The sequence below is a fragment of the Cyprinus carpio genome, chromosome A25 (assembly GCF_018340385.1).
Source record: "Cyprinus carpio isolate SPL01 chromosome A25, ASM1834038v1, whole genome shotgun sequence".
NCBI classification, from domain to species: domain Eukaryota; kingdom Metazoa; phylum Chordata; class Actinopteri; order Cypriniformes; family Cyprinidae; genus Cyprinus; species Cyprinus carpio.
The window spans coordinates 18,619,016-18,634,880 of NC_056596.1; the positions used below are offsets into that span (position 1 = coordinate 18,619,016).

Consider the following 15,865-nt stretch of genomic DNA (forward strand, 5'->3'; position numbering starts at 1 on the left):
AGTAATAAAGCTAATCCATGCATGATATAAAGGTACCGTATAAAATATCATCATCTTAATGAAACATGTAATGAAGGCTAATTCATTATTAAACATGAGTCTTACCAGTTCATAACAGTCTGTTGTCTAACTCCCACAAAAACAATACGAGCATCCTGCCACACACACACACACACACACACACACACACACACACACACACACACACACACAGGCTTCATGCGTGTACAAACCTGATCAAATACGTCAGCACAAGCTGCATGCTATAAGTCAGATTCGATCCAGTCACATTTACCGATGTTCAGCCAATTTTTGTGGGCCAAATCCAGTCATTTCAATTGAATTCTTATCAAACTGGGAATCTTGAGTGGAAAGATTTGCAGATTTTGCACCAGGTTTAAGTTGGTCATGTAATTTCGCTTGACTTCTGTATGTGCTGTGCTTCATGCATGGACATATACCTGTCAAATCTCACTGATGTGACCGCACTTTTACTCAAATGATGATGAATTTGTGTCTGAAGAAATTTTAATGTTCAACAGAGGTCATGCATTCACTACAGACTAAAAGCCTGTTCAAACCAAGAATGATAATATTTGATTATATATATAAAAATAACTGTATTAGTGTCTACATCCATGGATAATACATACATGTGACCAAAATATATTTTAAATATACGCCAAATATATGTTGTAATCTGTGAAGCTCAATGAAATCAATTTTTTTTTTAATAGAAAATATATTTAGTTGCAACCCTCATATACCAAAATATATTTAAAAATGTCAAAAAGTCTCAGAGTAGGCCAGATTTAGGCTAAATGCAAATGTTGAAATACACAGTTGTGGTCAAAATTTTACGTACACTTTACAGTATCTGCAAAATGTTCATTATTTTACCAAAATAAGACGGATCATACAAAATGCATGTTCATTTTTATTTAGTAGTGACCTAAACAAGATATTTCACATAAAAGACGTTTACATTTAGTCCACAAGAGAAAATATAGTTGAATTTATAAAAATGACACCGTTCAAAAGTTTACATATGCTTGATTCTTGTTGTTACCTGGATGATATTATTTTATGATATTATTGTTTATTTTATTGTATTTTATTTTTCTTTTCTTTTTTTTCTTTTTTTATTGTTGTCAATGAGTCCATATTTGGACCCTTTCCAGAAAGAACATCTTGAGGATGAGTAAATAATGACACAATTTTCTTTTTTGGGTGAACCCAAAAACCCAAACCTTTAACTATAACCCAAACATTATAAAAAGTTATAAAAGTTTTTACCATGTTTTTGTATATTTCTAGGAACACTTTTGTCCATAAACTACAGTCAAACTGTACACACTTTCACTAAACCTTGACACTCAGCTCAGTTGTGCGCAACCCGAGTTCGAATCCCAGCTGTTGGTTCCTTCCATTCCCATCTCTCTCTCTCTCTCTCTCTCTCTCTCTCTCTCTCTCACGTTGCTTCCTGTTTATTCTCCATTATACTAGTGGCAATGGCAAATATAATCTTAAATGTAATACTGAATAATTAGGTAGAATTAGCATGTTCAGATTATTGAATTATACAGTAGTGTGTTTGCTGCCACTTGCTGTTCAGGACAGTCTGACTGTCTCTCAATCCAAACAAATACAAAAGCCTCTGCAGAGATACACATGTCTTCAACGCCAGGCAAATGTATTGAACATCTTTCTTAACCCCTATTTTAATCACAGTTTACAGTCTATAGGTGCATGACAGCACTGAGCTCAGACCAGCCCTGAGAGAGGCATATTCACCCCAGTGACACTGGCCAAAGCTAAACAACTGCAGGCTTCACTCAGAGCCAGGAAAACTCCTCAGCAGTCTGCAGCTGTTCTCCAGCAACTAAAAATAACTTACATACAATGCATAACACAAACAAATGCAGCCGGTGAACACAGAGCAACCCTTACCAAAAAGTAGTATACTTCAAGTTTATTTTATTAAGTATACTTAAGTAAAGTTCAAGTATATTTTGAGTTTTTGTAAGTATAAGTCAAGTATACTTAATTGTCATTATAAGTATATATCTTAGAAGTACATAAAGCCCATTTCTGAGTAGTACATAAAAAGTAAACTTAAAGTATACTTTCCTATTTTTTAGTTTAAAATAAGTATACTAATAGCACACTTGAATAAACTTCTTTTTCGTAAGGGAAGCTATTTTTTAGTTTAAAATATGTATTCTATTATGGCTATTTAATGAGATTTTTTCAAGCCAAGGAAGTTTTTATTAGTGAGGTTTAACCGGCAAACACCACTGATTTTCTTAGGCCGTTCCTACAAACAAAACCTCCAGATGATTACCAGAAGCCTACTGCTGACGCTTCCCTAATAAAGAGCACAACTACGTAATACACACCAACATCCATTAGTAAACACTATTACCCTTAGCCTCCATAATAATGTCAGGACCCCTGAATATTAAATTAACCAGAGATCATCCTCCGTTATTCCACAAACAGCAGACTGGAGATGTAAGGAAAAGAGAGAAATTGAGAAAAAAAGAAAGACTTTACCTCCAATCTGTCTATCAAGTGCTGCATCATTCAAGATTTTGGAGACCACCTCCCTTCCTACCACAGCCCAACTAATCAGACACACACACACACACACACACACACACACACACACACACACACACTCTCGCTCTTTAGAGCAGCCCTCCTTTAAGATACACACACTCCCAGTCCTTAACAGAGTGGAGCAAGAGAGAAAGAGAGATAGAGAGCAGGGGGCTCACAGAGATGACATCAGCATCATCAGCAGGGCGGTCTCATAAACCGCAGACCCCACAGTTAACCCTCGGGTCGGGTTGGGGCGGGTAAAGAAATTGTCACTTTATTTGCGGAGCAGGTTGGGGCAGTCATTAAAAACAAAATGTAAAAAAATCCATGTATGTTGCATGCAATTCCCTATAGCCTATATTAAATATTTGGAATATCTATTTTCTTATTTTATTAGGTTCTTTGATAAGGTTACACTACGAAGGCCTGTAGTGATGCGCAGGTCGTCTCATAACCGGGTAACGCGGTCGGGTTGGGGCAGGTAAAGAACTCCCTAGCGGACACCGCATCTAATCACAATGTCACTAGATATGACCATGTTCTGAAGAAAACAGGAGCGGTGCTGGAGTTTTTTTTTTTTTTTTTTTAGACTGTTGCTATGGAGTTGCTAGGGTATTGTTTGGTGACTGTATTGTGCTTTGCTGATTGCAATGTATTATTTTATTTAAAATTCTGCCCTTTCCAGCCTTATTTTTCATTTCAATACAGATTTATATAAACTTCATTTTGTTTTCTTTCTTATTCATTTTTATGTTCTTAAATGATTTTAATCTTGACTTTTATGTTCTCATCTTTTTCTTTAACCTGTTAACTGTAAGTGTCTCGCTAGCTCTTTTTTTACCCATCACATATTTTAGTAAACATCCTAAATTAGATATCATTCAAATGCTTAGACACTCAAAATTCAACCTGTGAAAACTATTCTGAAATCAGACACTGCATAACCATGGAAATGGTACTTCAAATCACTTTGCCGAGCTCCTCCCCTAGTGGGTGGTGTCAAGTCTCATATTAGAAAATTTACTACACATTTTTTATAATCAAAACACTTTTTCTAATCTTGATAGAACACTGCTGGAAAGGTCCGAGTCTCAGGGTTCCATATTTTGTAACTAGTTTGTGAGTGAAGCAGTACTGTTATAAATTTATACATTTGTGACAGGAAAATGTATAAAAAAAAATATAAAAAAATCTCACAGGAACCTCAGTTTTTGTGATATCAACTTTAAATTTGGAACATAACGTAGTTTGCTTTTATAGCATGTTTTATAGCAACATTTAACTAGTTATATAAATATTTTTTGTACAGTACATTTTCTTTACAGTAAAACTTAAACTTCTAGTACTTTTACACCTTATTTTTTTTAAATGCTGTCACTTCAGCAATAATTCACTGATTGTCTTCTTTAAAGGGGGGGGGGGGGGGTTGGTGTTGGACACTGATGTGTAGGAAATGTGCTTTATGAATACACATGCTCTGTCTTCTGTGTGGATGCAAGTGTTGTTGTTAGGGTGTTGATATGTGGTTGCTAAGGTCCTTTGAGTGTTTTAATACATTGTTTTGTGTTTACTATGATACTAGGGTGTTGTTATGTGGTTGCTGGGATGCTCTCTGACATTGGTAGGGGACTGCAGGTAGTTGCCAGGGCGTTGCTATGTGTTTGGGGACTGAATAGTGAAACTGTGTTGTCAGGTGGCTGCTAAGGTCTTTTTGTTTGTTTTTTAGCATGTTTTTAGCTACAGTATGTTCCTGTTAGAGCACTGAAAGGTGATTGTCATGGAGTTTTTGTGTGGTTACAAAGGAGTTATGGGTGTTTGTTAGCACTTTGTTATGTTATTGCAAGGGTGATTGCTATGCGGTTTCTAAGGTGTTTTGAGCAATATAATGCATTGTTTTGTGGTTACTATGGTGCTAAAGAGCCCACCTTCAAGGCTATGATATACTAAACGTAAATCCAACTGACTATGCTAGATTAAGTCAGTAAAATGGACAGAACAGTCAAATTTAGGTAAACAAACCTATTAAACTGAGCTATGAACACGAGCTGAGCAATAAAATTTTCCACATCGATGCTATCTCTACTGTCATTTGCATGTCAAGCGAAAAAATCATTTGCAGATCGTGACATTTTTAAAAGCACTAAACCTCAGCATCAAAGAGTCCCAGCAGCATGTAAATAATAAGGTCTGAATCTGATTCATTCGGTCTTTCTCCCATCTGTCTCATACGTTTCCAGTATCTTTTTATCCAACTTCTGGCATCATTTACTCACTCACATCATGTTGTTCACTAGATGTACTATAATTTCTTCCTGCCCTGGTGTAAATTAATGATAGCCGAAATGTATTGTTTGGGTGAACTGTCCCTTTAAAAGTGATGTGTCCTGATCCCTTTGTAAACAGATTTCACTGGCACACACATAAATACTCTTCTGTGCAAACATCTTCTAAATTAACATCCTAAATTAACATCTCTCTACTGTGAGCAGGAGTGTGTTTGACCTGGCAGAGCAGCTGCTGTTCTTCCACTACAGGTCTCTCGATTTCATTTCCTGTAATTACAAGTTGGAGATGATGCATATGAACACGTTTAAAAAAGCAGGCAATAATAGCCGTACACTCCTGCACTGACATATAGAGTAATATGTGCGGTTAAGTAAATCGGGCTGGGACTGAATGAGCTGCACAGCCTTCAGCCACAGAAAAATGCATCTCCAACACAAATATATAATTATGTAACATGACACAATTAGAGAGTCAGATTCTACAAAAAAAAAAAAAAAAAAAAGCTAATGAACCACAGACATTTTTTCATATAGGTATTTAGAGACTGTTTCTCATGTGGCTACTAATCTTTAATGTTAAAGAAGTTTTAAAAATCAAGGTAATTATTAGTAGCCACATGAGAAACAGTCTCTAAAATAAAGACTACATTTCCTTCCCTGTATGATAAAATGTCTCTGGACAAAAAAGCATCATCATGTTCATTAGCTGTGATTTTTTTTATTTTATTTTTTTTATATAGAGTCATGAGTCTCTAATTGTGTCATGTAAAAGTTGTCAAAAAATCATGTTGCCATGCATTTCATGTTGCCCAATATCAACACTCTCAAAAAAAAAAAAAAAAAAAGTACAAAAGCTGTCACTGGGGTGGTACCTTTTCAAAAGCTACACTTTTGTACCTTTTTAGGTACTAATATGTACACTTTAGGTATTAATTTGTACATTTAAGGTACCAATATGTACTCTTTAGGTACAAAGGTGTGGCTTTTGAAAAGGTACCGCCCCAATGACAGCTTTTGTACCTTTTTTTCTGAGAGTGAATAATGCGCTTTCTTCAACGTGAAACTTTTTGTTCCGCAAATTTTATTAGGCTAGCCTGACCAAACTTTGGGATAAAATAGTGGATTTAAAACGTGTATTTATTGAGATTTTCTAAACATTTTCTTAAAAAGCTTTAATTTTACTAAAATTATAGCACACTTCTGCTCAAAAAGCCACATGACTTCTTTCATTTATCCCTGTAGCACGAATGGTGCAGGATGAGATACATCCTGAAGTTTAATACATATGGTTATTTATTTAAACAAGCCTCTAATCCTAAAATAAAGTATTAGCAATAGCAATAGTAAACACCACTTAGCAAACACGACCGACCCAATACATACAGATAGATAAAATTAGGTCCCACCCCAGTCACCTTTATTTCATTAATTTCCCACATAATATTCAGTTTTACACACTCGTGAGTCACATTACAGGAGCCAGTCATGTTGCCATGCATTTCGTGTTGCCCAATACAACACAATAGCATAATACAATCTAATATGATTATATGCAAGATGCTCACTCAAAGCAAGCACACACATGGACACAGTTCAGCCCTCTTTACCGTGGCGTACCCTGGAGCGGTACTTCAGAAATAAAGCTCTCTTTCTCCAGATCTGTGGATGAATCGAGCGTGTAGTGAGGATAAAGACACTGGTATACACACAAAACACACAACTGTCAATGACATCTGCTCACACTACACAATAAACCATCCGGGCGAAAGTCCACTTGATATTCATCTGTTACTCATTTATTTCAGAATGCGTTATTGTAATAATGAAGCCAGATGGACTCTATATAAAATAAAATTAAATCTGATAAGCGTGTTATCAACAGCAATATAGTGATATTCATTTTTGAACATTAAGTTTCAAGGACACAAATGGTCCTATTTGCATGAAACCTTTGGTTTCACAAGTCATCAACAAAAGCAGCAGTGAGTGAACGCCTATCACTATGAGCGTCTAAAATAACAGGACATACAAACACTCTGGTCGTGTGGGTGAAGAAAAACACTATGTTAAAGGGATACTCCATCCCAAAATGAAAATTTTGTCATGGGGGTAAGTGATTAATGACAAAATTTTCATTTTGGGATGGAGTAACCCTTTAAATAGAGATGCACCGATACTGAATTTCTCTGCCGTTAGCCATAGTTTGATTTTCTTAAGAAAAAAAAAAACACTTATCGGATGTTGTAAACTATACAGAGAACTCTATTATTTGTCACATTACTATAATATTAAAGGGTAAAATTAACAACAGAGATATTATACTCAACTGCTATTTATACTCAGATCAAAACTGAAATGTCATAAATACCTGTCTTTATGCCAAGTTTATTCAAACATATTTACAAGTAAAAATGCTCCTCTTTAGTGTTGTTTTATAGCTAACTAATGAACTGTGAACAGTGGATAACTTTGCAGAGGTAAATGCAACATTAAGGGATATACTGTTCACAATCTGTTTTATTGGCATCTTACTGTGGCTGAAACAATAATTGAGTGATTACATTAGACATGATACATTTTGGTAAGCTACTGTATCTTTCAACACACCTTCTGATGTTCATTCATGTTTATTTTGCGCTAAAACTTATTAAAAGTTGAAGAGACTCTTTATTTATTTAAAAGCGTCAAAATGGCATTCATTGTTTGAATTTCATGATAAAATGTACAGGATTTGAAAGCTGAGACTGTTTCTTAACAGAAGTAAGAAAGCACAAAGCTCTTTGCGAGCCATCTTTGGATGGGAAGCACACTACAATTAATGTTTGGTGTAATGTTTGCAGATCTGGCAACCCTGGCTTGAACTTAGGGTGATTCATAGGGTCAGATAGAGCCTGCTTTAATGTCGCTGTTTGAATCTGTTTATGCGTTATTGTCATGATAATTCTGATAGCCCTGAATTCAACGAGAGATTTTCTTCACACACATTATGAGTTGTAGTCTGAAACATTCAACGAGTCTTTTATATATATATATATATATATATATATAATCATCAGCTGATTTTGCACAATTTGGCAGACAATTAAATAAATAGCTTTTATCGGCCGATACCGATTATTGGAAGATACATCAGTGCATCTCTAATGATAATCATTGCAAAATACTCAAGAGGCTTAAGTGCCTATCCATGTTACAAATGTGTGTTTTTAAAAGGGGTACTACCCTATATGTACAATTTTGATGAAAATTTTTAAAAGGGGGCATATTGTACAATTTTGTTATCTTTTAAGTCCTTTTTAAAAGGGGCCATATTGTATGTTGGTGTATATATATATATATATATATATAATATATATATATATATATATATATATATATATATATATATATATGATAAACATGTAGTTTTCATGATGTGGCCCCTTTAAGACACACTTCAAACTGACACACAACACAAACACACTCCCTTCTTACCCCTATACAGCTGGTGAGGTGCTGTTGTGGTTCAGTGTGTTCTCTCTCACACTGTTCACACACTCACTGAAGAATGACTTGAGCAAACAGACAGCGCTTGTGCATTCAGACACAACACTCAGCATGGACTACACCAACAGGAAGAGACAGAGAACAGAGACAGAGAGAAGATAAAGACGACAGTCACAGATGAGCACCGGAGTGCGCTTATCAAGATTCAGTGTGTTTTGATGTAATTAAAACTGATGGGAGTCTAAGAACGTTAAAACCATAAAAACATAAAAAGGACAAGAAAGGGGTTGAGAAGGGTGGTGGACAGATAACAGGGAATGTGAAGTGAACTTCAGTCTTTCTTGATGACATCAGCAAAATTCAAACTATTTTCTGCAGAGACAATGGAAGCTCTCTGGGAACAGGTACACCTTATTTTTCATATGCAAACTAATGGGCATGTATGGGGAAAGGTGAGCGGATTTGAATGAATGCATCATGATGGTAGAGCACCTGTCTTGACAAACACAACCTGACCATTGAGCATCAATATGAGCTAATAAAGTATATGTGGATATTTATGAGTTTCCATGCACTGTTTGTCTCCTTGTGTCTTGTGCATATAATAAACAGCTCTTTATTAACGCATTGTCCTTCGATAATGCACACTTTGTTCACAGGACATATATAAATGTTTTTCTTTGAAAACCACTCTATTGAGTCACAGCATGTCTATTTATCTATTCATCTCAACAATGCTGGATTTTTTTTAAATAATGCACAACTAACTTGTGTAAAAAAACTCATAACCTGCTGTATGACACCTGTTGCTGATTTCAGTTGATCGGGAAGTACAATAAATGCAAAAATGATTTGATTATAAACGATGCTAGTGTGTTGTGGGTAGTTGCCCAGGGCATTGTTTTGCCGTTGCTGAAGTTTTCTGAGATTGCTGATACGGAGTTATAAGGATGTTCTATATCTTTAATGTAAGTCTATGGGATGTGTTCACCTCTTAATAAGATGGTTGCGCCATAGAGCACGGAAGTATTTCCCCGCTAAAAACACCAGCATTGATGGTCATCTTGTGTTCTGGATGCAGGTGTTCCCAGCAGGCTTCTTAACCAGCAAAAATTCCTTGCTGATTCAAGTTAAGACCATGCTGGTTGACTAGATTATTTAGAGGTAAATAGCAACCACAAGTTAAACCAGCACAAAACCACTACTAACCAGCATAAATCAGCCTGGAAAGACATGGAAATTTATACTGGTCTTTTCAGCAGGGTTGTGATAGTACTATCAAATTATTCAGCTCAAAAAACTGAGGCACAGGAGGACTTGAACTGGTGTTTAAATGTGTAAGAGTTTTTACCTCTGCATTTTCAGGCTGAAGAGTCTCCTTATCCGAACTGGCATGGAAGCCATTGTTTTCTTCTGGAACACAAACATTACAAAATAAGGGGTGTTAAAAGATATTCACTCGACTTCAGCAAACATTCCCTTTTCTAGTTGTTTCTTCAAAAAATGAGCCGTTGTGAAATCAGTGTAAATTCCTTCTGATAAAACTGAGACAATATGAACAGTTCCAACAACAATCACTTTGTCTCACTTTTGGGGATAAAAATTAGGTGAAGGTCTCGATTGTCCGAACTGACACGCTGACTCATCTCATACAATAGAACCTTGTTTAGCTGCTCCTCACACTAAACCAAAAATTAAATCAAAACATAAGGTGAAAGATTTAGTAGACAGGTTTAATTAGTGTGGGAAGTTATTTTGGGTGCGCTGTTGGGTGTGGAGATTTGTGTGGACAGTGATCAAGTTAAAGAATCCAGACGCAGCCAGAACATTTCTATAATGAGCAACACGATCTGCAAGGAGCAGTTGATGATGATTTTCGATTATGGTTATTATATTAAGGTAATCTACTAACAACACAGGCACAAAATGGGTTAAGACATGTTAAATAATGGTGCAGATACCAACTGCAAACCTTAATAAATCACCTTGCATGATTCATTTAAATACTCTCCTACCATAAATGTTGTGCTTGAAAGGGAAACTCCTACAAATGCATATGCAATATGGTCAGTTGCAAACATGTGTCCATTAAAAAGCAGTGCTAAGCCCACTTCTAAATAACAAGTGTGAAATGTTTCTCTACCCGGGGGAACAGCAAGGTTTAGAGGGATGATAACCTGGGGTTAAGTGCAATGTGAAAAGCCCTATACTTGAATAGAAAAGCACACACAGACACACTGGTTACAACACACAGCAGCATAATAAGGTACAGACATAGATAGAAACATTACATTTCAGAGAGTCGACTTTTAGACAAGTAAATATGAAGTGTACTTGTCCAACTGAAGAGAAACAGAATTAAGTTATTTTTACATTCACACTGTTCCTGTTTCCACCCATCTTCATTTGTGTTCAGGTCTATTATTATTATTATTATTATTATTATTATTATTACGATTGTAAATTATAATATTGTTTACTGTATCATACGAGTTTCTGACAATATACGTAAGAGGACGAACACAGTGGGGGTGTCCTGAAATGTTTAGAATATCGAAAGGAAAACCTTGAAAATCCAATGCAAATCTTGATGCTTTGGTTTTGTGTCCATGAAGAAAAAAGTGCGTACTAATGTCTGTTGTTGTATTGTCAACAAGACAATTTAAACGTCACACCTAATAGTTAATACAGTCAATCCTAAACACTGACTGTATGTAGTCACATAGCCCAAAAACAGCTCTTGCATCTAAATACAGTTGAAATAGAAGGTTTCTCATCAGATCAGGCTAAATTTGCTGCAGGCATGTAAGATGGGTTTCCTGTAAACCACGGTGAACTCCCTACAGTCTTGAACACCAGAGAAGAACTGCTCCAAAGATAATAGCATGCTGGACTTTCTATACTGAGACATCTGAGTACACAGCATATTTTCTCTGTGGAGACTCTATGAAAAATCTTCAGTTCCAACCTGCAAAAATGGCAATAAATATTACTTTTTTTTAAAATCTATATATATGTATCTATATATATACAGTCAGTATGACCATGCACCTTGTATTTGGTGCATTTGCTGATATGTTTATGGCAAAAAAAAAAATTATAATAATTATTGACATTTTGATAGTTGGTAATGAAAAGCAATGAGATCTTTATAAGAGTATAGAATTTATAAGAGTATAAATTGCATATAAACATAAGTTGTCATTCTATATCTCACAATATGTCTTAGTAAGATATCTAAAAACTTACTTTGATGAGCCAAGCTCTGTTTCAAATCATACAGTGCAATGCAATTCGATGACGACTGAGAGATGTACAAATAAAAGTAAATAAAGTAAACATGCTGCTGACATTAAATATGAGGTGTGTAATATACATATGCATAAGTTTCACCTTAAATGGTCTTGTAGCTTTTCCCTTCTCTCTGTCATAATCTCTCTACATGCCAACAGCCAAAGCATTTTCTTTTTAACTCATTGCAGGGTTAGGGGAGATTCTGACTACAGCACTAACAGCCCAGATCTACTCTGTGGTACAGAGTAAACTGTGTTTCAAAACACTGGTGTAAAGCAGATTTGAAACATTAGCTTGAAAATGGCTTTGAACAGTTCTAGTGTGTGTGAAAACATCATTGTAAGATGGATAGTGAATCCAAATATGACTTAAGGCGACTACAGATATGAATCAGGGAATATCACGGACTTTGTCAGACTTGTCTGAATGTTGCTGATCTCAGTTTGTCTTCAGTTAGTCCCAGCATGATGTGCACAGCATTAAAGGAGTTCTCTGACAAGCTGATAAAGGCCTCTATTATCTCTTCTACATTTATGCTTCACTGCCATTTGACCCATAACGAACTTTGTAACTAATGTTAATACCATTTTGAAATGAAAGTTTTTTCTTTTTCTTTGTTTGCGTTTGATATAATGTCTAACCACAAAATGTTGCATGCTTGGTTTTCATAGTTTCCTGTGTCTGCAAGCGTTCTCACTTACAGTTTCACACCCTGTACCTAAAATAGCCTTTAGATGACTTGTTTTGTGGCAGCGGTCAAGAAAAAAAAAGCTTTTTATTAGCTGGTTCAAAACGGGATTGAGGAACTCTGTCCTAAAATACGTATGTATGATTTCTGTAGCTCAAACAATAGAGCATGGTGCAAGCAAGAAAGGTCACAGGTTCAGTTCACACAGAACATAAAATACTAAACCTCCAATGCAATGTAAGTCATTGTAGATGTAATATAATTCTGAATGTCAATCAAAATTAACTAACCTTTATTGCTATGCAAAAAATAAAAGTAAGAATAATAATCGTTAACTTCATTTTAAATGGCTTGTTTGAAAGACATTCCTAGACTACAGCTACACACAGTTATAAACAGTTATCTTTATATAACAGCAGAGATTGTTCATCTGAAAGTGTGTAGAAATCACTGGTTTGATAAAACACTGTTACGATTGTCAAAGCTATGATTCTGCCCTTACCCTGAAACTGATTTCCATAAAGTAACATAAGAATAACTTATATACTGTTAGTAATATTTCAAGATAAACACTTAAATCAGAACTCTTAATGAATGATAATAGTAATATAACTAATATAATATAATAATTTAACTAGTATACCAATCTCTATATGTTTTGCAGTTTACAAGAAGAACAGTGCTAGAAAAAAAAATTATTGAAAGTTCTTTGTCCACATACTGAACTTCACTGAATGTTATGAAAAGTAAACTTCTCTTAATGAGCACACATTATTTAGTAAACACATACAAATACAATAAAATGGTGTAAAGTTTGTTACAACTTCATTTTTATTAAATTCACTAACGTCAAAAAGCACAGTTTGGACATTAACTCATAAAAGACCATTTGTATAAGATAAATGACAAACAGAAGTGGTAGCTAACTTTTGAAAGAAACAAAACTGACCATAAGTGGGTATATTTTTAAACATAGCGAGTAAAGGTGTGTTGAAGACACTTACCGCCAGTTCGGTCCATTTCTATAAGGGTCTCATCACTCGACTTTCCTCGACTCATTTTAATCAAGTGTCCTGATAGACATATATATTAAATGTGTAGCCTATTTGTTATAGTTGTAGAATCAAAGCTCTTTCTGCCAGGGCTCTGTCTCTCTGCCCGTTCACTCCACGCTCAGCGGGTCAGATTTGCCCACTCCGGTTCGTCCCGGGTCTCCGTTGGCGATCCCTACTATGGCTATGAGAATCTCTCCTCTATGAATATGTATGACCAAGGGCTTCACTATTGGACATTGAAATAAAAACGTCAGCATATGCTAATCAATATTAAAGAACCGCTGGTCTTTTGCATAGGAAGGCTGCAAAGCAAACGTCACCGGGTCTATTTGAAATTCATGAGCAAACCTTCACGTGGTAAATCCACTCTCTCTTCTGCGCTCCCTTGCTTTAAAGGGGAGGGATATAAAATGACCGCAATTTTGTCGTCACACTACAAAGGGATGCACATAATTCTTATTTCTTAACTGTCTTAATTTCACCGAGCTTGAAGAACAACGTAAAAAAAGAAACTTTTTTTTTTTTATTAGTAGAATATTAGCACGTCTTCAGTCTTAAAAGCTTAAAAGCGGACTAAAAAGTAGCAATACAATATCGTGTTATGTATCTAAGAATTTATTTATTTATTTTGAACATGATGGCTATTTACTTTAGGTTTATGATCTGGTTTAAGGTTAATCATAACTAAGGTCCATATACTTACTTTTTTATTTACGCTGTAATGGACCTCGGATAATAATATCACTTATCTGTACTGTAAATCTATGATTTAACTGGCATTAAATTAAATTTGCTTTTTACATTGACCAATGGTCCATAAGTCAAGTCAAGTCACCTTTATTTATGTATAATACAGATTGTGTCAAAGCAGCTTTACACACATTAGTGTGTGTGTGTGTGTGTGTGTGTGTGTATTTATATATAAATAACACGGATGTGCATGTCTGTGTGTGTGTGAGTGATTCAGGTATACCAGGTATACAAAATGTCCCCACAAACATAGCAATATCCAAAATCATTGTCCTTGTGGGGACATATTTTGGTCCCCATGAGGAAACAAACTTATAAATCATACAAAATGAATTTTTTTGAAAATCTAAAAATAGAGAAAGCTTCCTGAGGGGTAGGTTTAGGTAGGGTTGGGGTAGGGCGGAATATAGAGTTTGTACAGTATAAAAACCATTATAACACGGAAACCCAACTTGCGTGCGTGTGTGTGTGTGTGTGTGTGTGTGTGTGTGTTCGAAGGACAAAAATGAGAAGGGAGAAGGATATTGTCTCAAAGGTTCACTTTGAATTTTATCTGAATGTTATTTTGCCTTGATAATGTAGCAGTAAAATTTATGATTATAGCTGATAAGATTGTCTTTTAATACAAAGTTAGTGCATGTTCACTTCACTGTCAACAGTGTGGGAGGCTCTTGAAGGAATTAAGATGTTTGAGATGAGCCAACGATAAGCTTTGCCTTCCTGCCCTTTCAAGGATGGAAAAATGGAATGGGTTGATAGTCTCTGACAGAACGCTGATAAACAACAAAACCACAGTTTGCCATTAGGAGCTAACATTCTCTAACAACTGCTCAGCACTGAATGTTTACATTATAGTGGTTGACCAGTATGGGTTTTTCAATGGCCATTTCTAACAAATACGACAACAGAAAATGTAGTGTTCAACAATAAAGTTGTCGGTAGGTTTTGGACACATACTATATGAGTTTTGTTTAACAGCTGAGTGTGCGTTGTTGTTGGATGATGCCAGTTGTCAAAATGACTGGCTAACATATCAGTTAATCATCTGAAGACTATAAGAGTTACATTGTAACTCACAAACAAGAAGTTTCTCCATACAAATCAGACAGACAGAAAAAAAAAAAAAAAAAAAAAATATATATATATATATATATATATATATATATATATATATATATATATATATATATATATATATAAACATCTTCAAGAATTCTCCACATCTTGTTCCAGCCCCACGAGGAGTGTAACTAAAAGTGCCAGTGTAGCCCAATATAGACTCTTCTGGCCTGGGCCACCCTTCAAGTGGTTATTCTAGCAATTACACATGCACTTCTGTCCGGGTGTGGCTGTAGGACAGAAACATAGTTGCCTTTTCCCAAACCTTAACTTCTACAATCTGTTTTTCATTGTTCCAAGGCCGTATGTGAAAGTGGCAGATGCATGGGGTGGGGGCTTCCTTTCTGAGGCCTGTGGTCTTTAGGGGTGGGACCAAAGTCAAAGGACAAGAGTGGTTAATGTTTAATCATAAGATCACAGAGGAGATTAAGATATGTAATTTGAGCTCAATAGCTAGTAAAACGTCAAACCAGTAACTTGTACATTATAAGACATTTAGTGAATTGGGGGCCCCAGGCAAAATATAGGATTGGGGGCTTTTACATTCGTGCACATTTACCTACATCCACCTAGAGGTTCCTTTT

At 35.5% G+C, this 15,865-nt stretch overlaps 1 protein-coding gene across 1 annotated transcript in view; it reads right to left on the reverse strand.

Annotated features, from left to right (window-relative positions):
* Nucleotides 1-13,596, reverse strand: part of LOC109080869 (anoctamin-5-like) — a 35,659-nt gene extending 22,063 nt beyond the window's left edge. The window contains exons 1-2 of the mRNA XM_019095879.2: nt 13,362-13,596; nt 9,727-9,788 (exon numbers count right to left, since the gene is read on the reverse strand). Of these exons, the coding sequence (XP_018951424.1) occupies nt 9,727-9,788; nt 13,362-13,416 (117 nt within the window). The 5' untranslated portion in view covers nt 13,417-13,596. The remainder of the gene's footprint in view (nt 1-9,726; nt 9,789-13,361) is intronic.
* Nucleotides 13,597-15,865: the final 2,269 nt, after the last annotated feature.